At 44.9% G+C, this 24,329-nt stretch overlaps 1 protein-coding gene and 1 pseudogene across 1 annotated transcript; both read left to right on the top strand.

The window, feature by feature from the left end:
• Positions 1–3: 3 nt before the first annotated feature.
• On the top strand, positions 4–15,969 carry MRPL14 (mitochondrial ribosomal protein L14). Its single transcript, XM_090046280.1, has 3 exons — positions 4–106; positions 12,342–12,435; positions 15,348–15,969. The coding sequence occupies exons 2-3, from the start codon at positions 12,362–12,364 to the stop codon at positions 15,712–15,714; spliced, it is 441 nt and encodes a 146-aa protein (XP_089902406.1). The 5' UTR covers positions 4–106; positions 12,342–12,361; the 3' UTR covers positions 15,715–15,969.
• Positions 1,732–1,959, top strand: LOC149873509 (U2 spliceosomal RNA; annotated as a pseudogene).
• Positions 15,970–24,329: the final 8,360 nt, after the last annotated feature.

Below are 24,329 nucleotides of genomic sequence, written 5' to 3'. Positions count from 1 at the left end.
GGGTCCGGGAGCCGGGAGGAGCCGGCTGCGCGTGCGCCTGGTGGGGGTGCGGGTTCTGCGCGCACGCGTGTTAGGAAGGGGGCGCTGCTGTGGAACCTCGTGGCCTGTAAGTGCTGGAGGGGGAGTTGGGCGCGGGGTTGCAGCAGGCTGCGTCTGGGGGGTGTGCTGCTCTGCCCTTGCCCCTGCCGGAGGTTGCCTCGCTGCTGCTCATGGGGGGCACCTTGCTCCTGCCCCTGCCCCTGCGGGGGGTGCCGAAGCGCGGGCAGGCCGTGCACGTGCCCGTGGGGGCCCGATTTTCCACTGCTTCATCCTCCTGCTGGCTCCTCCCGGCCTTTGCCAAGTCAAGGGGCTGCTCATTGCACAGCCAGGGCCTTGGGGAGACGCCTCCCACTCCCCCTCCTCTTTGTGCTGCCATATTTTCTCGCGCACGGTGTATGTTTCCCCACCCCACCTTCAAAATCCCCCCTTCATACCCCACACGGGTGGGGGGGTTGTATTAAGGGTGGAGCTGGTTTTCTAGCTGTGGTAGAAGCACTTTGCTTTGATTCTTGTGTCGGAGCAGCAGGAGGGTCCCTGGGGACTGCAGGGCCACTTTTCTTGCCCCATTTTGTTCCTGTGTCCTAGCAGAGGAGCATTGGGCAGTGTCTGCTGGCTCCTTGGACTTGCTTGAGGGTCAGTGGAAGATGCCTGGTGTGCTCTGCTCAGTGCCCCCTCTTAGCACTCTTGTTATGAAGCTTTGACCTCCACTCCTGTTCCTCTTTTCATTACTATTTGCCCCACGTATTCAATTGCCATCTTTCCTGTAGCCTCCACACCTGCGGGAGGCCAGTAAGTTACTTGGTGAGCCTAGGCCTGTGACCCTTAAGGTGACAAATAGGCCTGTGTCCAGGCAGTCCTGGCTCTAGTCAAGCTGGTCATACACCTGACCTGGACGAAGGCTCCGGCTGGGGGTGACCACCAGGGACTGCAGGGCAATTGCTTTGTCCCTGGTCCATTCACATCTCCTGAACAGAATTTCACTGGGCCATGTCCAGGAAGAAAGGGAGGCCACTGAAAAAATAACTAATTTTTTGGGATAAAAGGAAGGCAAAACAGGGATGAGAGTGAAAGTCAAAGGATTAAAATGGGTGCATCAAGGGGGGGACACCAAGCAGAGCACATGGGCCAGTGCCTGCTGGCCCTGGAGTAAATCCAGGGGGCCAGTGGACATATACTTCATAGATATTTGGGCTGGAAGGGACCCCAAGGACCATCAAGTGGGGCAGGGGGCTGGACTCGAAGATCCTTTGGGGTCCTTTCCAACCTGAATGTCTATGAAGTCTGTGTCCAATGTGCTCTGCTTGGTGTCCCCCCCCTTGATGCACCCATTTTAAACCTTTGACCTTCACTCTCATCCCTGTTTTGCCTTCCTTTTATCCCAAAAAATTAGTTATTTTCTCAGTGGCCTCCCTTTCTTCTTGGTAGGCAATAGCTCATGATCCCCTGAAAGTGACCAATAGGCCTGTCTCTGGGCAGTGTCACTGGGTGGGGTCCACTGGCTCCTTGGATTCATTTGGGAGCCAGTGAGCAAAGCTAGGTGTCCCTCTTTGGAGCACTGGTTATAAACCTTTGACCTTCACTCCCATTCCTGTTTTCATTCTTAGTTGTCCCCAGCAATTAGTTGATGTTCACTTAGTGCCCCCACCCTTACTGAAGGGAGCTTGTAGTCTTACTTGGTGGGCATTAGCCCACATTGCCCTATGCATGTTGAAAAGGCCTAGTGTAGCAGCTGTCCCTCATCTGGGAAGCAGCGTGACCACGTAGGCGAGCTCCCCAGGGTAATTGTCTCTGATATGTCCTCCATAGGAGGTCTATATTGAGCAGATTCTTTTTGGTATTGGGTGGTGGAACCGGAGCGTGCTCCATCCACTCCATGCATTGACCTGGTATTGCAGTGCTTCCAGGACCGGTGCAAAAAAACAGGAAGAAAAAAAAAAAAAATCTGTTCATGTGTCCCAGCAGTTTCACTGGCCACTGATTCCTTGGACTCCCAAGGGTCAGTGGGCACTGGCCAGTGTATTCTGCCCAATCTCCCTTTCCAGCTCCCTTGTTATTAACCTGTGACCTTCACTCCCTTCCTGTTTTTCTTATGATTTGTCCCAAGAAATTAGTTGCTGCATTTTTAGTGGGCTTCCTGTTTAAGAGGGCTTATAATTTCTTGGTGAGCTTTGGCCCACAAACTCCTTGATGTAGCAAAAATGCCTAATGTGTCAGCTATCCTGCATCCATTAGTGTCTCCAGGCAGTTTCATTGCATAGTGTCCACATGTTCTTTGGATTTGCTTAAGGGCCAGTGGGTGCTGGCTGGTGTGCTCTCCTCAGTGTCCCCCTTGGCGCACCGGTGATCAACCTTTGACCCCCCCCATCTCTGTTGCCCCTTAGAAGCTGTTGATTGCATACCTAGTGACCCCCTCTAATAACAGGTAGGGGACTAGCAGTTTCTTTGTGGGCTTCTGCCCATGTTCCCTATATGATTCAAATAGGGCTAGTACAGGAGCTGTGGCATTAGTATTCAGGCAGCTGAGGGAGTCAGTTGTCTTAATGGCTCGCTGTTCTTTATTCCAGAGGCATTAAGATCATAGAAAATGAGGGTTGAAATGGGCCTCAGGAGGTCATCTAGTCCAACCCCCTGCTCAAAGCAGGACCATCCCCAGCTAGATCATTCCAGCCAAGGCTTTGTCTAGCCAGGTCTTAAAACCTCCAAAGATGGAGAGTCCGCCACCTCTCTGTGTTACCTGTTCCAGTGTTTTACTACCTGCCTAGTGAGAAAATTCTTCCTAATATCTAACCCAAACTTCCCTTGCTGCAACTTGAGACTGTTGCTCCTTGTTCTGTCATCAGCCACCACTGAGAACAGCCCCATCCTCTTTCAATCCCCCTCTCAGTCTCCGCTTCTGTAGACTAAATAAGCCCTGTTCCCTCAGTCTTTCCTCATAAGTCATGTTCCCCAGCCCCCTCACCATTTTTGTTGCCCTGTGCTGGACCTTCTCCAATTTGCCCCCTTTCCAATGGGGGGCCCAAAACTGAACGTGGTCCTCCAGATGTGGCCTCACTAGTGCTGAATAGAGGGGAATAATCACTTTCCTTGACCTGCTGGCAATGCTCCTACCAATGCAACCCAGAATGCCATTAGCCTTCTTTGCAGCAAGGGCACACTGCTGGCTGATATTCAACCTATTGTCCACTGTAACCCCCAAGTCCTTTTCTGCAGAGCTGCTGCCCAGCCAGTCAGCCCCCAGCCTGTACTGGTACATGGGATTGTTCCATCCTAAGTGCAGGACTGTACACTTGTCCTTGTTGAGCCTCATGAGATTTCTTTTGGCCCAATCCTCCAATTTGTCTAGGTCCCCCTGAATCCTAGCCCTACCCTCCAGAGTGCTACCCCCTCAGCTTTGTGTCACGGGCAGACTTGCTGAGAGTGCACTTTATGCCATCTTCCAGGTCACTGATAAAGACATTGAACAAAACTGGCCCCAAGACCAAACCTTGGGGCACTCCATTTGATACTGGCTGCCAACTAGACATTGAGCCATTGATTACTACCCTCTGAGCCCGATGCTCCAGCCAGTTTTGTATCCAGCTTACAGTCCATTCATCCAGCTGTACTCTCTTTCCTTGCCTGTGAGAATGCTGTGGGAGGCCGTATCAAAAGCCTTGCTAAAATCAAGGTGCATCACACCCACTGGTCCCCCACACCCGCAGAGCCAGTCACCTCATCATAGAAGGCTAGAAGGTTGGTCAGGCATGACTTGCCCTTGGTGAATCCATGCTGATTCTTCTTAATCACTCTTCCTTCTCCACCAAGTGCTTAGAAATGAATTCCTTGAGAACCTACTCCATGATATGTCCAGGGACTGAGGTGACACAGCTGACTGGTTTGTAGTTCCCTGGATCTTCCTTTCTTCCTTTTCTTAAATGTGGGCACTATGTTTGTTCTTTGCCAATCATCCAGGACCTCTCCTGATCACCAGGAATTTTCAAAGATTATGGCCAATGGCTCTGCAATCTCATCACCTGACCTTCAGGTTTATCCCATCTGGCCTTATAGACCTGTATGTGTCCAGCTTTTCTAAATAGTCTCTAACCTGTTTTTTCGCCTCTGCTGGCTACTCAGCTCCCCAAACTGTGCTACCTGGTGCCGTAGTCTGGGAGCTGAACTTGTATGTGAAGACTGAGGCGAAGAAGTCATTGAGCACTTCAGCCTTTCCTTTTTGGTGGTCTTGATGTCGCACTTATCAAAGCTAACCTTTCTTAGGATAGTTTTGCTGTCCACTAGCTGCTCCTGGTCTGTCCTTCTGATTCACAGCCTTGGGGATTCTTTAGCTATTTTCAAAATTTTAGGCCTGCCCATAGAGACCAGTCTTCAGCAGCAGCTAGGATTTCAGTTTTAGTTAAGCAGGACAGGAAGGTTGAGTTAGCTGAAGATTAGCGTCTGTCCCTACTTAATGCAACCATAACTCTGGAAAAAGCTTTTTTTCTTCATTCTGCCTTTCAAAAACAAATACGGTCAGGTTCCCAACTGTGATCAGAACTCTGTTGTGCTCAGTGCTGGACAAACATATTGTTAGGGGCAGGCAATTCCTCAGTGAGCTGTACTGCTGTAGGAAAGGGATGAAAAGGGTCAGTGCTAGACATTTTTTTTCAGTAGTCAAGCATGACTCCAATAGATGTAACAGGTATACTGGTATAAGTTAATCTGATTTAACTGTTATGTTCGCATGCTCCTATAGTGGAATGAATGGAATAAAACAATTGTAAATTTACCCATATTTCATTTAGGGTTTAACAGACAGAAATAATGTTCACTTGGCATCCGCTGTTATGATGTAATTTATGTTTGTATGTTCCTACTTGCTATAATTTTAGTCCTGAAAGAAAGAAACAGGGTTAAAGTTACAATGGCTTTGCCACACTTGTATCCCTGTAGGAATATGCATATATAATGGTTATATTGTAACAATTCGTACTTCTTTCATTCCATACTATTATGACTAGGGATCTACTTGACAAGACTACATAAAATACTTTGTATGGCTTGATTGCAGCACGAAGAGCTGATTTTGGAAGAATTTCCTGGTGGCCCTGGCCCTTGTCACTGATTGGTGAAGGGTATTGGCATTGCGTTTCACTTCTTAAAAGATGGCACTGAAACATTTTCATTTCACTGACTGGCGCCTTCACTTAGTCTGCATCACTTCTCAGACAAACTCTAAATCACGTGATCTATGGCTGCAGTGATTGTCGCATTGTCTTTGTGTTGTGGTAAGCAGTGGGATGTTCTAAAACAGTATATTATGTGAATAATATGCTGGGTTGTTTTTTTAGGTTGATTTTGTGGGAAATTCTAGCCAATGCAATATTTCCTGGCGATTGTAAATAGTGCCATTTTTTGTGGTTTTATGCGTGCCTCAGAACATTGTTCCCCCCTCCCATTTTAAAATGCTTGAAAATTATAACTGTCCACAGCCATATATTGCTTCTAGACTGCAAACATTTCATCTTTGTTGTACAGCTCAGTCTAGGACACTACTAAAATGTAGGTAGTGACCACCAGGGGGTATCTGAGACATAAAAAATTATATTACAACACAGTGCAGAAGAAATCTCTCTCCCTGTGTACTGTTATGCTTCAAGGTCAAGTCTCTGTGATCTTCTCATAACGTGTTTATTTAGGTTTAGCTTTATGATCATAGACACTTTCTAATAAATGTAAGGGGGTCATGAAAAGTCTTAGCCTCACCAGCCTGAAAAGACTGAGAAATACTAACCTACTGTATGTCAGGCTATGTCTGTGCTTTAGAGCTAACTTTAGGGACTATTCCTGTGTTTGACCACATAGCTTAGCCACTTGTGGATGTGAACAGCCACCCTCTGAAGCAGTGGGGGCAACTTTTTTTTGCAGGTGTGCCACAAATTAGCCCCCACCCTCCCTCAGTGCCCTCTTAGTCTCCCCCTGCTCAATTTGCTGCTCTGCTTCCTGCCCTGTCCTGTCTACCTGATCTGCTACTCTGCTTTCTCCCCTCTGCCCTACTAAGCTGCCTATCCCCTTCCCAATTCAGGCATGTACCACCCAAGGCCTACCTATGCCATTTATTGCACTCATGCCACAGGTTGGCCACCCCACTCTAAAGCCATAACAAAGTTATTGTGGCCTCACTGGGGCAGCACTCACTTGTCCCCAAAAGTCCAGGGGACAAAACACATGTCTTAGTTCTCTTATGGCACAGTAAATTGAGCCACTCAACAATTCTTTCCCAGTAAATTGTATAAAACTTGTCTGCCCTTTGTGGGGGCAAGAGGAAACAATTGTGGAGAGGCACAATTGTAGTATACCAGTGCTTCTTTTCCAGGGTGCCAAGGCAACCCCTGCCTGGATGATCGCTGTGCTATACTGCACTGAGACCCTAGGCAATTAGTTAACTCCTTTTTTCTTTTTTTCTTTTTAATTTGAATTAGGAATACTTTCCAGGTACAGGAATACCAGTACACCTCCCTGGCATTAGCTATCTAAATAAATGTAAGCATATCATATGTTATGAAGACAGAGAGCCTACGTCAGTGGCAGATCCGGGAACAGACCCTGGTTTCCTGATTTGCCATTATTAATTTGTTGGCTAGACCTTGTTTGTCTTTAGGAGGTGAAAGCTTTGTTTGGGAATTGATTATGTATATCACACACCCTTTGAAGAACTGGAAGGAGAATCCAATTTTGCAGAAATCTGGCTGGATTTGTTTGCAGTTGCAGAAGCTTCAGGTGAGGGAGGATAATCCAGAGGTGAGGCCAGTAGTGTAGGATTTGGGAGCTTGTTCTGCCACAGGATCCCATTGTGAACTTGGACAAATCACTTATCTCCTGTGTGGTTTCATTTAGCTCATTGCTAAAAAGGGAATAATTCCTTCCTTCTTACTGGGAGTGATGTGTGGATAAATATATTAAAAAGATTAACTACCCTAGCAATGAGGGCCACTTAAGTATCTTAGACAGATGAGAAGTGTACTGTGAAAAGGTTTTCAGATACCCGTATTTCTAAAAATAATCTTGCAGGTTTCAGTTGAGAATATTTTAACTATCTTTTATCACCTTTTGTGAGTTTCACTTGAAATTTGTAAGAGTGGAATTATTCCTTCTTTCATTAATAAATCCAGCTCTAAGGAGTTTCTGTTGCTACCTTGAATCACTAGATACACAGATGAATAACTAATCCTATTCATAAACTTTAATTCTAGAAGAATTAATTCCCTCCATGTGAATCTTTGGCCCCTCAGCCTGTCATTATTGTAAAACCAATTATACCATTGTAATGAATATCTCTTGTATTTTTAACACACACAAGCCCTTAATCACATCTCTTCCTTTATGAAGAAAACTGTGAATTACCTGAGCCCCTGTAGCTCACGGTTGGACCGTATAGCGCACATTGGCAGACATGCTATAAATAAACCTCCAACCTGTTACTGCTGCTTCAGATAGCTTGCATTGTACATATTGTCTTAATCTTTATTTCCTTCATTTTCCTGATGAATGAAGGACCCATTGCACATTTCTCTTTTTTGGGGCTCAGAATTTGACTGTTTTTTCTCCCAATTTCTTTGTTAGAAAGAACCCATATCCTGTTACCTGCTATTTGACTATTCAGGAAAGATCACTGTGGTTGAGAGCAATTAAAGATGTTTTTTCTTTGCATCAAACTGAGAGGGGTTTTATTTTGCACATTTGATGGGAATTTTTCTGTAGTTAGTTTTGCTGTTTGCTTTGCAGAGCCAGTCAGGTTTTTTTCTTCACCTGTACTGTGCCAGGTTTTCATGTACAGCAGGGGCCAGGCATAAATCTAAAAAAAAAGGCAAATGCATTTGTGGAACCACAAACATTGACCGCGGCTTGAGAGTAGATACTGTTTCTGAACAGTACAGATATACTTTCTACCCATTTAAAGAAAGTGTTTCTTTCAAAGTGGATTTACTCAAGGAAGTATTACAACAATAATTCTAGAATCTAATCCTTTTATTTTTTTTCTTTTTAATACTTAATATGCCATTAGTAAACAGTTTTTGCAGAACCTCCAGTCATATTGCTGTAGCTCACATAGGCTATGCAGTGGTAATGGTGACTATACAGAACACTCCTGCAGAGGACATTAAGGTTCCAGTTCACAAAATGGAGTTGTGGTGGGATAATGTGCACTATCTCACTAAAGTGAAAGAAGGCATGGAGGCAGGGTAGAGATGTGCTTTTATAGACTAAGTGACTCAGATTTTTTTTTAATATTAATATATTTCGTGTTCCAGGTCAAATCAGTTCCAAATTGTATCAATTGATCTTTTCAATCATTCCAAAAACCATATTGATTTTTGCAGGCAGAACTCAATCGTTCTAAACACTATGGCACTACAATTGGCGAGCATCCTCTGTCCCAGGCTCTCGCCCTTCGACTTCAGATACTCCCAAATCCATTGGCAGGCATCCTATGTGGAGCCCCAAGCCCAGATGCCCCCAGATACTACAGGCAAGCATCCTCCATCCCAGACTCTAGTCCAGGGCTTCAGATACTTCCAATGCTCGATCTTAGCCAACTCAGAGATGCGTAAGCTTCCATGAGGAAGAGGTCACTTCAGGATGGAGTAATGTAAGAGAATGAGAAGCCCCCCCCACCATTTTGTTTAAATCCCAAAGAAGGTACATGACCACTTTCTGGCACTTCATGGACAGTGCAGCTCCTTCTGTGAGTAAGCAGATGTAGTTCCTGCTGCTTTTTGTTGTTAGTGGTGAGACATCCTCACCTTGTGTAAGTGAAATGGGGCAACCCTAACCACATATGTTAGCCTGAAATACTCTGTTGCCCATCACTCTGTTAGGTGGTATGAAATTTTCCAGAACTGCAGTATATTTGTTCTGATATCCACTTAACTTTGCAGTATTAAAACCTCTTTAACTGCTATGGAAAAGTGCTTCTTTTAATCTGGCACTTCAAAATGGTGTAATGCATAAATACCTTCAGCACCTTCTGATCAGTGAAAGGTTCCTCTTTTCTGTGCAGTGTTTGGACTTCAGGTAGATCTGCTGAAAACCTACTGGAGTGGGGTTGGACTGCGTTACACTTTCAGACTTGTTCAGTAGAATATAAATTGGGTCACTTTAGAGAGTGAATGTTTGTTTAACTGATTTCTTTTCTTTCCTATCTGAAACTTATTTTGAATTCAAATTGGATTTTGCATTTGAGTTATATCTGGCACGTGGGTTGGGATAGGTAGGGTGTCCTCAAGGGAGAGCTAGAGGTGTTGCTTTGTAGAGTGTTGCCATCATTTCTAGAGCAAGAAGCACTTCTTGCTGTATACCAGATTGTTTTTTTGGTTCAGTGGTAGTCTCAGGCCATGCTTTTGGGCAGTGACCTTGATGAAGATGGTGAAAATGTCAGAACTTTCCAAAGATTTGCCCCTTCTCGCCTGACATGAATGATTTAGCAAGCAGAAGAATGTTAGTATTTAAATATTAAACATTCCCTTGCCTGTCTCAGCTATTATAAAGTGTCCTCATGTGCCTATTGGGCAATACCAACTCCAGATGAGTGGTTCTTGGAACTGCCCAAGCATTTACACTGTATCATGCTTGAGAAATGCTGGGAAGGACCTCTTCCTTCCCACAGCCCTGAAATACGAGCAGAGATGAGATTAGAAAAGCAAACTTACGGAGAAGAACTAAGTGAATTGATTTGCCTCTCCTCACTTTGCGGTTACCTGTTTAGTAGCATGTGCCAAATCCTGTCTCTTTCTTTCTGGGTCATGTAGAAGATTTGCCGACATGGTCTAACATCTATCTGGGAAATGAGGAAGCTAGGTGTTGATGATGTGATCTGTGCCACAGTTGGTGGGATGTTTTGGATCACTACCAAAACGTGCTTTCAATACTTAGCATTTACATAGTACAACATAGACAGCAATAATCTGTCCCTTTGAGTTTAGCACTCTCTACGGTTCTCAGACGGGGTAGAATAGTTTAGGTGACTTTGTCAAGGCCATAAAAGAGTGAATCAGAGCAGGGGCTAGCTTTAGAAGTGTTTGGCAATACACCAAAAAGTTGTACTTATCCTGTAAGTGGCCCAATTACCCTTTCTGAAATGGAGCTGCCTTTCCTTGGAAAATTTGGAATTGCTGACATTAATTGCATTAACTGAAGATACCATTTTCTCTTCATGTAATATTAAGCACAGAGATTCAGCATAATATGTCTTTCACTCCATGAACTGAGCAAATTATGGGGACATTTCAGCTCCAAGGGAATGTTATACGGAAGGAGAAAGGGTTGCTGCATGGTATATGGAGTCTGTATGGGTTTGAGTATTAATTATTTATTACTAATATGGATTTACTATTATCAGCCATATCAAAATTCTTTTTTGTTTTTCATGTTGTTATCCTGAAAACTTGCTTAGCATTGTCACAGATATGGAATATCAGTTCATCATTGTCAAATTATTGATTAAACAGTTCTTGAAACGTTCTTCGTTTTGTTTGCAGGACAGAAGAGACTTTGGGTCAGTGGACTAGTTAACTTTATGCCATGTTGAGACTTTGAGGTTAGAGACAGCTCTGGCACAGGTGATGAATATGGGAGGCACTGGGGGAGGGCACGTGCCCCCCCAAAATTGGCTGATGCTGGCATCTGCCGGCATTCCCCACTCAACAGCACCGATGCGGCATCTGCGGGTAGTCTCCTCTCACCGCCATGGTGCCCCCGAGTCTCAGGAGCCGTCAGTCATTCATCAGACCTAGGTTTTTCATGAGCCAGGGGATACTGGGTGTAGAGTCTAACAGTGACCATGGGGTAGGCACTAGCTTTGCTCATAGAGGTCTTCTGGAGAGGTCCATAGCCCTGACACGAATGAAAGTAATCCTCAGACACTGAGGCTTGTCATTAATTTCACATGCTAAAGTCAAGCACATACATAAGAGTTTGCAAACTGGGGCAAAGGCTATCTTCCTTATCAAACGAGGTGTGTGTTACATCAAGGCAACTCAAGCTATATCACTCTAAAATACTGATGGAGACCAAGCACAGGCAGTTTTTACCTTTGTGTAGCATTGACTAGGGTTAGCTACATTGAGATAAAATCTGAGGTCTCATCTCCCCTAGGACTTTATGGCCAGGGAGCTAATTTGTTGTAATTACCTTGCTGTAAAAAGGCTGCTTTGTTTTGGTTGGTGGACATCCTTAGCTGAGGAGAGCTTGAACAGAGCTTCAAGAAATGCATCTAACTTACCTGAGGCTCAGTTGCTCCACTGAACATTTGATTTTTGGTATTGGCTCCATAGAGTAATGATCTGTCAGTGTCACTAACCTCTTTATTCAAAGCATGACAACATGATATTAGGCCGTTTGCCACATACTTAAGAATATGTGCTATGCTTTGCAAGTGTTGGTGCAGAACTGCCATGGCAGATCCTTCAAGATGGACCTTTAATAAGTGCTGAGGTCAGAATCTGCCCCTAAGTTTATCAGAACTGGCTGAGAGAGACAAGTAGTAGTAACTGTATTTTAATGCTTGTTCTGGAAAGGAGAGAAGCAGAAGGTAACCTTGTTAGAAGCAATTTAGTTGACATTCTGTGGTCAAAGCTACAAACAAACAGAAGCACATAAAATGCTAACCTGGGAGGAAGTCTGGGAGTCTCGTTTTGATGCATGCATTTTGGTATCTGGTTAATTTATGCCCAGCTCTAATAGCACAGGGCCATAATGTGGCTGGCATGCTGCAAAGACACAGGATAGCATTACTACACAGAACTGTGTCAACTGAACTTTTTTTAAGTAACAGGAGACTTTCTGTGAGCTCCATAGAGAAAGGAGATCTTGTCTGTGAAATAATACTGAAGTCTAAAAACAAGCTGAGGAATGTTCCCTGCTTAATAAGATTTAAAGCGCTGCTGACCATAGTCCATTTAAGCTTCATTTTGTGTAGCAAGTAGGCTTTTTTTGTATTCATTATTAAGTGGGTTTAAAAACTACAAGGCTCACACAAAGAGGGAAAATGCCATCCAAAAAAGCTCTGTGCCATTAAGTAGAAAACTGCCCTGCAGTCGTGTCGAACACACCTTTGTGTTACGTGCTTCTGAATTATACTGACCATGAGATTCAAGTAAAGCCTGTTGCTGCGAGGATACTGTTGGCACTTGAGTTATGTATGCAGCCGGATTCAATGTGGCATACCCCAGATGTGCCACTTGGATTCCAGCCTGTGATTTATCTTTTCTTTTTTTGAAGCCAGTACTGACACACTTCCAGAGTCCATAATTCTCATGTTTCCTGTGCAGGGCTTTGTACCAGAATTCCAATGGCTCTCGTGAATGGACGGCTGGGGTTGTTCCTAACCCACTTTAGCAGAGCAGTCAACCAGCGACATTTCAGGTATCTTTCGAACACTATGAATCGCTTTCACTGAACCCACTTCTTTAAAAACTGATTATCCTTTTTTAAACTGATTACGCTCTTCTAAAGGGCCGTTCTCGTAATTCAAACATAATGTATAGTATTTCTGCTTTTTTAAAAATTTGTGTAAGAGAAAAAATTAATTGCATAATTTTTATGGTTTATAAAAATAATCCAGGCAATCCAAACATAACAGTTCATGCTTTGAACCCCACGCCTGAGGATCAAAAAGCAATATTGACAATGGTCCTGATCGGGTAATCAGATGTGTGGGAAGAGAAGCCCTTCTCACCAGTGCTTTTGTTTGTGAGCATCTTCCTGTGTCTAGTTGATTGCAGGATCAGAGAAGACTAATTTCCTACCTGAGCAAAAGGTAGAGAGACAGGCACCTAGTATTAAATGGTGAAAAGTCAGTCATGTGTTTTTGAATTTTTCCAGAATTAATCCTCTCAGTATTTAGAACAACATTTTTTTAAAAAACTGAAAAATTATTCTGTCAGATCTCAACAGTTCCCTTCGAGAGATTTTGTTTTTTTTAAATGTTAAATTATTAAAGAGCCCATCCCTGGTTCCAGGCATTTAAAACCTCCTAAATTTTATAAACTTCATTTTTTGCAATGCTTTGACCAGCCCAGAAGACCTGCTGTGTACTCTGCATGGGTACACAGATCTACCAGCACAGGGGTGGTCATCATAAAGGACAGTCCAGTTGAAACTTGGATCCGTTTATGTCCTCTGTTTTTCTCTTGAAGAGAAAAACAGAGAACATAAAGGCGTCAAGTTTTGTATCAGTAGAGGACAGAGTAGCAGAAAACCAGAATGTCCTCTATGATGGCCACCCTAACCAGCACAGATCTGACAGGTTTGGGACCTCACTTGGCAAGGGATTTCAATGTATTGAGCAGATTTACTGATTTAATAGTCATTCATGCAATACCCACTTCTGTTCTTTCTAGGCTCAGTGTACATGCCCTGGATTAGGGAAATACAGTTTCCATATAGAGTGGACTTGATACTTCCCTTTTCAGTACAAGGAGAAGGGTGGCCAAACTTCCTAACCCTTGTAGCAATAAACCAAAATTTGAACGTGGCCAAGGGCTGTAGGACACAACATTTACGAGATGCGCGTGTCAGTGATCTGTGCATATCTCCCCACTACCTTTTTCTTCAAGAGCTGCAGAAGCTAAATCTAAAAAGCACCATTCTCCTAGAATAAGAGAGGCCTTGTCATGGGTATAACCCTTTGTTTGAATTTATACCGTAGCCAGTATTTGTTTAATTTTCCCATGTAGACAAGCCTTGTACTTGGCTACCTGCGGGTTATCTTTAGGGTATTTTTACAAATGGCAGGATGGGGAATGAAATTACCAGTCCCTTTGAAAGCAAATCTAACCCGTGTTCATGATTAAATCTGCAGATGGGCCCTGAGCATATATGAAGTCTTATTGATATTAATCATGCTCTGGGTGGGTGCAAGAAGCTGCTCATACAGACTCTTTAAGTCTGCTTATTCCTTGCTGCACTTTCCGAACTGTCCCTTTCTGTTTAAACGTGCGCATGGGCATGCTGCCCTTCATGTATGGTGGGAGGGAATTTGTGTGCCTCCCCTTTGGAGGGCAGTTGTCTGTGTGCACAAATCCTCCATGTTCAAGCAGGAATGAAGGCCCTAGGTTGGTTGTGTTTTTCCTACTGTGGAAATCCTTATCTGATGATCTGTGAGCAGTGATTCTTAACCAGGGTGGTGCCAGATCCTTTGAAGGGTACTGCAAACTGAGGAGATAAGGGTACACTCAGGCTTGTCTCTGCCTGAACAGTCCCCCACTCCCACTGCCCAGCCCCTCTGCGAGGAGGTAAGCACAGTAATATATAAATTACTTTTTGAAGTGGGGTGCCACTCAATTCACAGAAGCTATGGAGGGGGTGCCTCAAGTCCAGAAAGGTTGAGAACCACTGTTCTAGAAAGAGCCTGAGTGGATGGGCCATATCTTCACCCTGAACTTCTTGAAGGGACACTGTACAACAGGGAATACCCCTCCTAGTGTTAGTCCAATACTGCGTTTGGACCAGTATGAGTGGATGGCGAGTTCAAGTCAACTTCATTGCTGCTCCTTACTCTGTTGTGATGAAATGCTTCCCTAGACTTGAGCCTGTGTTTTCTCTGAACAGGGCCATTCCAAATTTGGTATTTGAAAACCTCATCTGGATAAAAGAACAAAAAAGTACCATAAAGTCAGGTTCAGCTCTGGAAAGTGAATATGATTGCTTCGTACTCTGTGAATCTGCCCTGCCATTGGTCTAGCTTATTCCAGATCAGACCTGCTGAGTTTACAGACCAACATGAAGATAATAGTCTGTTAAAGTCCAATTCGTGGTACTTGTGCACAGACAGTGGGACTTTGAAAGTGTCACTGAGGGCAGAGTGTTAAGGCAGTGGGGTGTCACAGGGGCACTGAAGGGAGAGAGAGAGCATGCTGAGCCTTTGTCACTTTGCAAGAATGAAAGAATCCCCCTCCGCTCTGTTATCTCCAAGCTGCACCTTGTATTGACCAACACCCAAATCCTTTTGTGTGTGAACTGGATGTACTTTACCTGGACTTAGTAAAAGACCCAGTAAACGTGGGCCCCCAAAACACCATGTTATAGCTGCATTCCAGAGCAGAATGGCCCTTGTAAGTTTGGTATTTTTTAAAGTGTATGCAAAGCCCAAAGTGGCCTCGGGCTGTTAGAGAATGCTTTGAATGCAGTCGATTTGTCAACAATATGGTATGTATTTCTTGCCGACTCCTTATCAGTGACTTGCGTAAAAGCTTGATTCCGTCCAGTTCTTTGCCCTTGATCCCCAAGGATTGTTTGAGGAGGCCTGTCTAGTATTCTTGCTTCTCTTTTGCCAGCCTCACTGGAGCATGTGGTGCAGTACAGAAGCTGACCCGTGTACGAGTGGTAGACAACAGTGCCTTGGGGAACACTCCGTACCACCGGCCACCCACGTGCATCCATGTGTATAACAAGACTGGAGTTGGTAAAGTAGGGGATAAGATTCTCTTGGCTATCAAAGGAGAAAAGAAAAAGGCTTTAATTGTAGGGCACAAGATGCCTGGTCCTCGTATGACTCCTAGATTTGATTCCAACAACGTGGTGCTCATCGAAGAAAACGGAAACCCAACAGGGACTAGGATAAAAATCCCCATTCCCTCTATCTTGCGGCAGCAAAGTGGAGAGTTCTCCAAAGTGTTGGCCATTGCCACCAATTTTGTGTGAACAGCAACCTCTCAGTCTGTCTTGCTATACAATCTTTCAAGCTGTAACCATTCTTTGCATCTTTTCTAGGTTGAAAACTGTAGTGAAAATCTGAGGTTCATCAGGAGTCTTTTCTTCTGCTTAAGATTTTAAACTATTTAATTCTTTAATTGATTTGGTAAAAATATCTGTGTACAAGGTTGTAATGCCATTACAATGTGCACCTATTTTGGACGCCCATTTTGCTACATTAAAATGGAAATGTTAAAACCCTCACTTGCTTTGCTTTTATCTGTGCTTTAACCCCCCCCCAAGTCTTTTGCATTTCTTTGTTCATTTGCCCCTGAGTAAGGCAAATATAATTCTTGTCTTGAGCACCTAGCAACTTAAAAGGCAGAATTGGATAAGACAGAGGAGGAGAGTTCGAGGAAAAAGAGAAGTATTTAAGTCCTAGAGCAGGGGTCAGCACTGTTTTTGGGCAGAGTGCCAAAAACACCTGCAACCTCAGTTTGTTAGATGTTGGCATACTGGGGCAGATGGTGGCGGAGCTGCGAGGGGCCGGATCCTTGTTGTGTCAGTGAAGCCCCAGTCCCTCCTCTGCTGTCTGCCTCGAGGCATGCATGCCAAGTAAAATGCCTTTGTGTGGTGTGCTCTGGCACCTGTGCCAGGGGCTGCCTACCCCTGTCCTACAGGCTTTGGCTGGTGAGTTAGTGTCTGTGACTTGGCAGGAAAAATGAGTCTAGGAGGAATTGGGGAAACATATCTTGCTAATGGGCATGCTGCCATGGGACTGGGAGATGGATCCATGACTGCGGACAATACTGAAGAAGCCACAGAGAAACAAATAGGAGAGGAGAGAATGTGGGGTGGGGTGGGGTGGGGCTGCAGTTCAGGGCTTAAGGAGTATAGCTTAAGCCAGTGGAAGGCTTTGGGAATCGACCAGTCAGGTGCACTTTCTGGGTCCTCCATACTAGTAACATGTTCTATGGTTCAAGTGGCAAGACCTGTAGGGCAAGGGTGTCAAACTTGCCTTGCACCCTGGGCTAGATCTGGACCGTGGGGCTCTTTGTGGGTCAGATTCAGCCCCAAGCACTAGAAAGCAGCAATGACTCTGACCTGGAGCATATGGCAATCGCAGCAATCACTGCTGTATTTCAGAGCTGCTGCTGTGTACCCTGTGCTGCAGCACTAGCTCCAGCTGCAGCATGGGGTATACAGTAGGAGCTGGTAGCTAGAGAGGTAGAGCACTCACCCTCTTGCTGCTAAGATCCCGCAGGAGGCCATGCCTCCCAAATTCCCGTTGCCTGCTCAGGAACCACATGAATCATCTGTGTTAACCAAAGAGCCACAACAAACCCCAGTAGCAAACACCCTCCATCTGGATAGAACGAACATCAGTGCTTTAGTTAACATTTGCTCTGTATAACAGGGAAAATACTTTAAAAGTAGTCAGCTTTTTTAGTTTTAGCCATGATTGCCTGCCTGCATTGCATTATTCAGGGTTGCAGGAAAGATATACCCACTGCATGCAGTAAAAAAATCTCCAAACCTTTGAAAACATTTTCTATGAAGAGCTTCTGGCAATAAGCTGAAGCAGGGTCTGAGTATCACTGTTCTACATGCTTCCAAGTGCTTTGGATGTTCCTTTTTGAATGTATTTATCTGCATGCAAGGCCTCTGCCTTGTGACACAACAGAAGCAGGCTCAGTGCTGCAGTTCCCAACCTTTGCTGTCCCATGGGCAACGAATACTAAGCAAATAATAGGTCATGGACTACATCTTGTTTTGTTCTCCCTGTCAGCCTCAGTTTAAAATTTTGAATTTCCTGTACCCACAAGCAGTGTTGGAAGAGGTCTCACAGGGAACTTCTACCTGGGGTTGGGTGGCCCCTGTTCTGGCCTGGCTGATGGATGGGTAAAAAATTGGCTGATGGGGTGCTCCCAGACAGTAGTGGTGGACAGGTTGTACTCAACCTGGTGAGATGTGAGCAGTGGCGTCCCCCAGGGCTCGGTCTTCGGGCCTGCACTGTTTAACATCTTCATCAGTGACTTGGACAAGGGGGTTGAAAGCACGTTGTCAAAGTTTGCTGATGACTAAGATGTGGGGCAAGGTGGACAGACTTGAAGGGAGAGAGAAGCTGCAACTAGATTTAGACAGACTACAAAAGTGGGCAGATGAGAACAGGATGGGGTTCAATGTAGACAAATGCAGGGTGCTGCAGCTTGGGAGAATGAATCCACAGCATACATGCTGGGGAGTTCCCCTCTTGAAGGCACAGAGGTGGAAAGGGATCTTGGAGTCGTTACTGACTCCAAGATGAACATGAGCCGCCAATGCCAGACCGCAGCCAGCAAGACCAGCCATACCTTGTCATGCATCCAAAGATGCATCTCAAGCAGGTCCAGAGAGGTGATCCTCCCCCTCTATGTGACACTGGTCAAGCCGCAGTTGGAGTACTGAGTCCAGTACTGGGTGCCACACTTTAAAAAGGATGTGGCCAGCCTGGAGAGGGTTCAGAGGAGGGCCACCCGCTTGGTGAGAGGGCAGCAGAACAAGCCCTATGAGGAGACACTGAGGGACCTGAACCTGTTCAGCCTCAGCAAGAGGAGGCTGAGGGGGGACCTGGTGGCTGCCTACAAACTCATCAGGGGAGATCATCGGCATATAGGTAGAGCCCTTTTCTCCCCAGCACCACTTGGGGTGACAAGAAACAATGGTAATAAACTGATGGAGAATAGGTTTAGGTTAGAGATCAGAAGGCAATATTTTACAGGTAGGGGGGCCAAAATCTGGAACTAACTTCCCAGGGAAGTGGTCCTTGCCCCTACCTTGGGCAAATTCAAGAGGAGGTTGGATGATCACCTGTTTGGGGTCTTGTGAACCCAGCATTCATTCCTGCCTGTGGTAGGGGGTCAGGTTAGATGATCTTTTCAGGTCCCTCCTGACCCTTGCTACTGTGAAACTATGAAGCTTCTTCACTTCATCTGAGGGCCATTTGCTTCAAAGCAAACCCTTGTCCTTTGAGAGGATACTCACACCACTTGCCCCTGCAAGACCTGTTATTACTGATAGAGAGCAGATGGGTAATAGCAACAGTGTGTGTGATAGTTTACAGTGATAAGCATGGCTGGATTAGAAGCCTGGAAGCAAATTTGCTCCCATTCCACCAGCATATAGGGAAATCCAAACATGTAGGTATTGTGTAAAGTTTTTTTTTTTTGGTTGCATTGATGCCCAGGTCCTGTAATATGAAGTACTCTTGGGAGTCTCATGTACAGCAAGTATTACTCTAAAGGCAGGATTAAGGTGCTCAGAGATTTCCTGCAGTGTCAGCATCTCCTATTGTGGGAGGCAAAGAGCTGTTCTGAGATCTTTCATCAGGGCTTAGGAAGGGCTAGCTGAAGGGTGGGGAAGATTGGGAGAATCGGATGGAATGCAATCAGGGCTGCAAGTGGAAAAGGGGAGGGGGTACTAAATAAAAACCATAGGTGTGAAATTAAGTGAAATCAATGATTGTTCCTTTTAAAAATGCACCCAAGCATCAGAGTAGTGGTGGGAGTTTTAGTTACAGCAATCCTAGCTATAATTTAAGCCACCAGCAGAGAAAATGACCCTATTCCTGAACAGAACAGAATCATAAGATTGTATTTAACAGAGGTGTGGATTTGAGTACCAGTTATTTCTGCATACAGGGTGCCCTCTAGTGGCTCCCTGCAGTGCAAATGCATCCATGCACCTGGGGATTTATAAAACTGAAGGCTGCTATCTGCAGTATCTGTTTGAAAAACACATGGGAAAGGTAGTCCAGGTCTTCAGGGCTGCCTTTCTGTTTGGACAGGGAGGAAAGCTTTGCTGTCTGTAGAGGTTACTTGCTATGCTTGCTTGCAGCATTTTCATTTTTTCAACTGAAGTTATGTGAGCTTAAGTTGGAGACAGAAGAATAACTGGAAACACTGAAGTCCAGTGCCTCAAACCAAGGCATTTAGATTTTATGTGGAAAAGTGGGTTGCCCTGGACCATCCAAGTAAAGTCATAAGGCACTTCCAGTTTTCTGCCAGAGATAAATATCATAGTAGCATAAGGTATAGGTTGTAGCCATGTTGGTCTAAGGACATCGGCAGACAAGGTTCTTTGGGTAAATCTGATCTCTTTTATTAGACCAACTCAAATAGTTGGAAGAATTCTTGGGGCTCTTTAGCCTGGAAAAGTGCAGGCTCAGGGGTGATCTGATGGCCACCTATAAGTTTATCAGGGGTGACCACCAGGATCTGGGGGAACGTTTGTTCACCACAGCGCCCCAAGGGATGACGAGGTCTAACAGTTATAACTTACTATGAGACCGTTTCAGGCTGGACATAAGGAAGAATTCCTTTACTGTCCAAGCCCCCAAGCTCTGGAACAGCCTGCCATCGGAGGTAGTTCAAGCACCTACACTGAACACCTTTAAGAGCAAATTGGATGCTTATCTTGCTGGGATCCTATGACCCCAGCTGACTTCCTGCCCTTTGGGTGGGGGGCTGGACTTGATGATCTTCCATGGTCCCTTCCAGCCCTAATGTCTATGAAATCTAGTAGCATAAGAGAGCTATTTAAGCATTTGCTTATAATCCTACCTCTTCATCACAGACATTGGCAATTAGTGTTGAGAAATCCAGTTGTCCCCATCCTACTTAACTGTCTGGATGTAACCCAAGCCCTTCGTTTTGTTTTGTTACCAAGTATTTGCTCCTTTTTTAATAAGGGGGGTGCATTGGAAAAGTAAACTTGCACATTGATCTCTTGTCCCCCAGGTTCCATTTCCTAAAATTAATCATTACTCAGTTTGCAGTTCACTTTGAATTAAGATGCATTCTCTAGCATCCATGTTGTGTGACTGGTATACAGAAATAATTCTGAAAGAACACCGTTGCATGGTTCCAGGCAAAGCTTCTTCCTATTTTATAACTTTTATAATCTATGTGAAGCTCTCCTGGGATGCTAAAGGTAGGTTACGATCTGCTGCAGTTGAGCATACAAATGTTTGACACCTTTGAACAAATATCTACCTGGACACCGGGCGCCTGAGCTTATGAACAAGTAAGTGCAGTACAGAGGGATCAGATCAACAGGGTTCATCTAAAAAAGGGTGAGCTGGCTTTGGGGCTAGCTGGATTACAGGGTTTAATCTCTCTTGCTGTGGAGCTTTGTGGAGAACTGCAGTCTGTGGCTGCAGGAGGTCAAAACATACCTGAGCTCGGCTAAATTTGGAGAGAAAAAGATTTATGTTGTGTAGCTTGCTAATAAAGCATGCATTTACAGCTTTGATAGTCAGACCTTGAAAGCTCATCATAAAATCAGGAGACTGACTTAAAGACTTTCAAGTAAAAAATAGAGTTGGGTGTTTGACCAGTCAAATAAAGTTTGGTCAATCAACTGGTCAAATATTGGTAAAAAATTGTAAAAAATTGCTAATGAGTCCAAGTCAAGTCTGACACAGAAAAAGCACAGCATTTCCATTAGGAATTGTGTAAAAAAAGTATATATATATTTTTTTTGACAAGAAAACTACAAAAAAATATAAGTTTTGGGGTTTTTTTTGTAAAATTATAAAATATTTGATTAGTCAAAAATATGTAGTCCATTGACATCATTTGACTAATCAATTGACTAGCTTCCCAACCACAGTGAAAACTGAACAAAGTAGGTAAAGTGTGTACAGAAGAATACAGATTCTTTGCAAGGTTAGGTTTCTTAGCCTCCTGTAAAGATGAGGATTTCTGAACTATCTGGGGGCGGGGGGGCGTGTAGCCCTGCAGTAGACAGCTATGTAGGCTGGCTGATGATGAGCTCTAAGTGAATGAGAAGCAGCACCCATTGAAGCCAAAACTACAGCAAACAGCTGAGCGGCCCATCCTTCGCTCAGCAACCCCATGTGCAAACTAAGTGGTTTGCTACCTAAAGGGATATGAATGTTCTGGGTTCTACTCTACTGCTAAACTGTCTTATGTTTTATCTTTATGAATGCTTCCTTAAAGTGCCTTCACCTGTAGAACAGTGGGCTTATATTAAAATGTAAGCAGCAATTTAGTTGTCCTGTCTGTCCTTTTAGCCCACTGGGAAAGATAAGATATCTCAACACTCTAACCCATTAGGGTAAATATTTTTTAAAATGGAAAACAGGTGGCCTGTGTATTGGGAGAAAACACCATGTAACTGTTGTCACTGACTCCCAAACAGGTAAGAATGAAAAACTCTTTTCAGAAGTCTCTTGCAAATCATCTCTCTTATCACAGCTTTAGGCTTTTGTAAGGAAGCTGTGAACATATGATCTCTTTGTGGGAACTTGGTCATTCCAGTATTTCTTACTGTGTAAACCATCTAACCACATTTAATCTATGTGTTTTGCGTACTATCACCTTAGATTTGCAATCATCTTAGAACTGGAGTCCAGCAGTTTGCAAACGTATTTTAGATTGTATCGTTGAACATGAAGATTGTGCATTTCTTTTGGGATAAATGGACCCTGGTGTTAGGATATTAAATATTTGGTAGAATGCTTTTTCATACCTCTCCCGTATTGTGCAGTAGCGGGGGAGGAAGTGGACAAGACAAGGGGACATACTTGGGATTAAACTGTCAAGAGACATTTTATTTGTTAGCAGGCTAATAATGTGGAACTAAATTCTTAACCTATGAGGTTAGTAAGCAGGCGTGCCAGACAACTAAGCTAATCATTTCCTTTCCTTTCCAGGGAGGGTGTCTGGGACCTGATGAGTTATCAGGGGAAAACTACCAGCTACTTTTTGCAAGATATTTTTTCTTTTTCCCCTTCCCACATGTGCACATCTGGGCTCATCTGAACAATAACTAATAGCTTTTCTGCTATTGTAGTGGGAGGACATGGGCAGTACCCTTGTCTTCCTTGCTTTTTACCTGTGGCACATTGTGGGGTGCTTTCAGTTTTGTTTCAAGGGGTTCTTTGTGACTAGTGTGTGAGGAGCTGAAGCAGACAAGTTTGAGAGGTCTCTTTGGATAAATTGTTGCCTGCAAATGCAGGGGACTGAACCTGATAGCCTGGGTGGCCCCTTTTATGACCCTGTGCTGTTATTGCCAAACAGCAAAATGATTTAATAAGGTAAATGGAAAATCTCCCCAGCACAGTGTAGCTGAGTCTTTGACAGCATCTGTGATGAAATGTACCTTCCCCAAAGAATTCTTGTTTCTCTGTGCAATGGGAGAGGGGACCTGAGTGACAGGTGAGTGTATTGTACCCTGTCTCTGTGACTGGTAATCACCGATCTGGCTGCCCTGTTCTATTTCTGGCCATAAGGGCCAGACGACTCTGTGGAGCTCTGAGGTCCTGCTGGCCTGGGATTTCTTTTCCTTCCTGAGCGACCAGGGCACTAAACACACATCTGGTTTATCCTCAGGTTCCATTCCCCTGTGCCTCTGGATGTGGCGGTTGCATAAGATTAACAACCCAAGTCACAGAGCTCCTGTTACAGGGTGGGACAGCTGACCCCAGTGCCACTTGGACCTACTTCCCCAGTTACGGGCTTGAGTTTGAGGGTGGGGGTGTTGGGGAAGGTTGGGTCAGAGGACAAAGTATCACATGATGCTAGGCAAGTGATTTCCCGTGGAAGGAAACCTGCCTGTGTGAAGGGAGACAGGCTGTGGTAGCAGTCACTTAGCTAGGAAACCTCGGGGAAGTTCTCTCTCCTTGACTGAGGTTCAAAGATCCATGGGGAGCTAGGAGAGCTCATTGCAGAATTGATGCACAGATGCCTGAAGGGGCCCTGATAGCCTGCTTCAGTCTCTTAATCCTTTTCTCTCTCTTGGAAGAAGTGGCTCAGATGACATGTTAGACCAGTGCTCCACAGTAGTGCTGGCTCCATGCTGAACTGGGGGAGCTCTCTCTGGCCTGGCTCCAGCAAAACTAATGAACAGCAGAGAGGAGCTAGGGCCAGTGACAGTGAAGTCCATGGCAGCGTGCGCCCCGACTGAGCAGGGCAAGGGCCAGCTGGAGGTTGTAAGTTGGACTTTTGTTCCTTTCCTTCCCCAAGTGGGGGAGCAGTGGGGCAGGGAAACACTTTCTGATTTGGCAGGAGGGGTAACGTATTAAGAAGCATGAACCTCTGGGTATCTAAGAGCAGGAGATGGAAGAGGCGGGGGCTGGGAGGCCACATAAATAGAAACTGCTTCAGTGACATGGTCCTGATACAGTCGGACCCTGCTGCAAAGCCCACCTGAAGCCATCACACCCGCCACAGACGCAGGAGACTGAAAGGCATGGCTGTTGCAGACCCTCTCCTATCCTTGCCATGCTACTGAGGGCCTCTTGCAGGGGTTGTGCACCCCAAGCCATGACAGATCTGCACGCCTGACACTTTGCTGGCCACTAGAGGGCAGTGTGGGTATGAAAATCCAGCCCAGAAGACTGAAGATGAAATCCCCCGGACCATGCAATTCTTAAGCCTGATTGACATTAAATAGTCAAAATCCCCCTCTGTCAGCGCGTTCCCAAGCTGCAGGCAGCCGCAGAAGGACAAAGGAGCAGCATGCTGAGGGGAGGAAGGCTTGGCCTCATTTTGGGAGGCCTCCCCTGCTCTCGGGACAGTTGCTGGACTGATTTCTGAGGGCTCTTACTAGCACAGAGG

Source organism: Crocodylus siamensis, chromosome 1 (genome assembly GCF_052110815.1).
Source record: "Crocodylus siamensis isolate JL-2025a chromosome 1, ASM5211081v1, whole genome shotgun sequence".
NCBI classification, from domain to species: domain Eukaryota; kingdom Metazoa; phylum Chordata; order Crocodylia; family Crocodylidae; genus Crocodylus; species Crocodylus siamensis.
The sequence above is the reverse complement of the archived record's forward strand: the minus strand, read 5'-3'. Positions and strand labels throughout refer to the sequence as shown.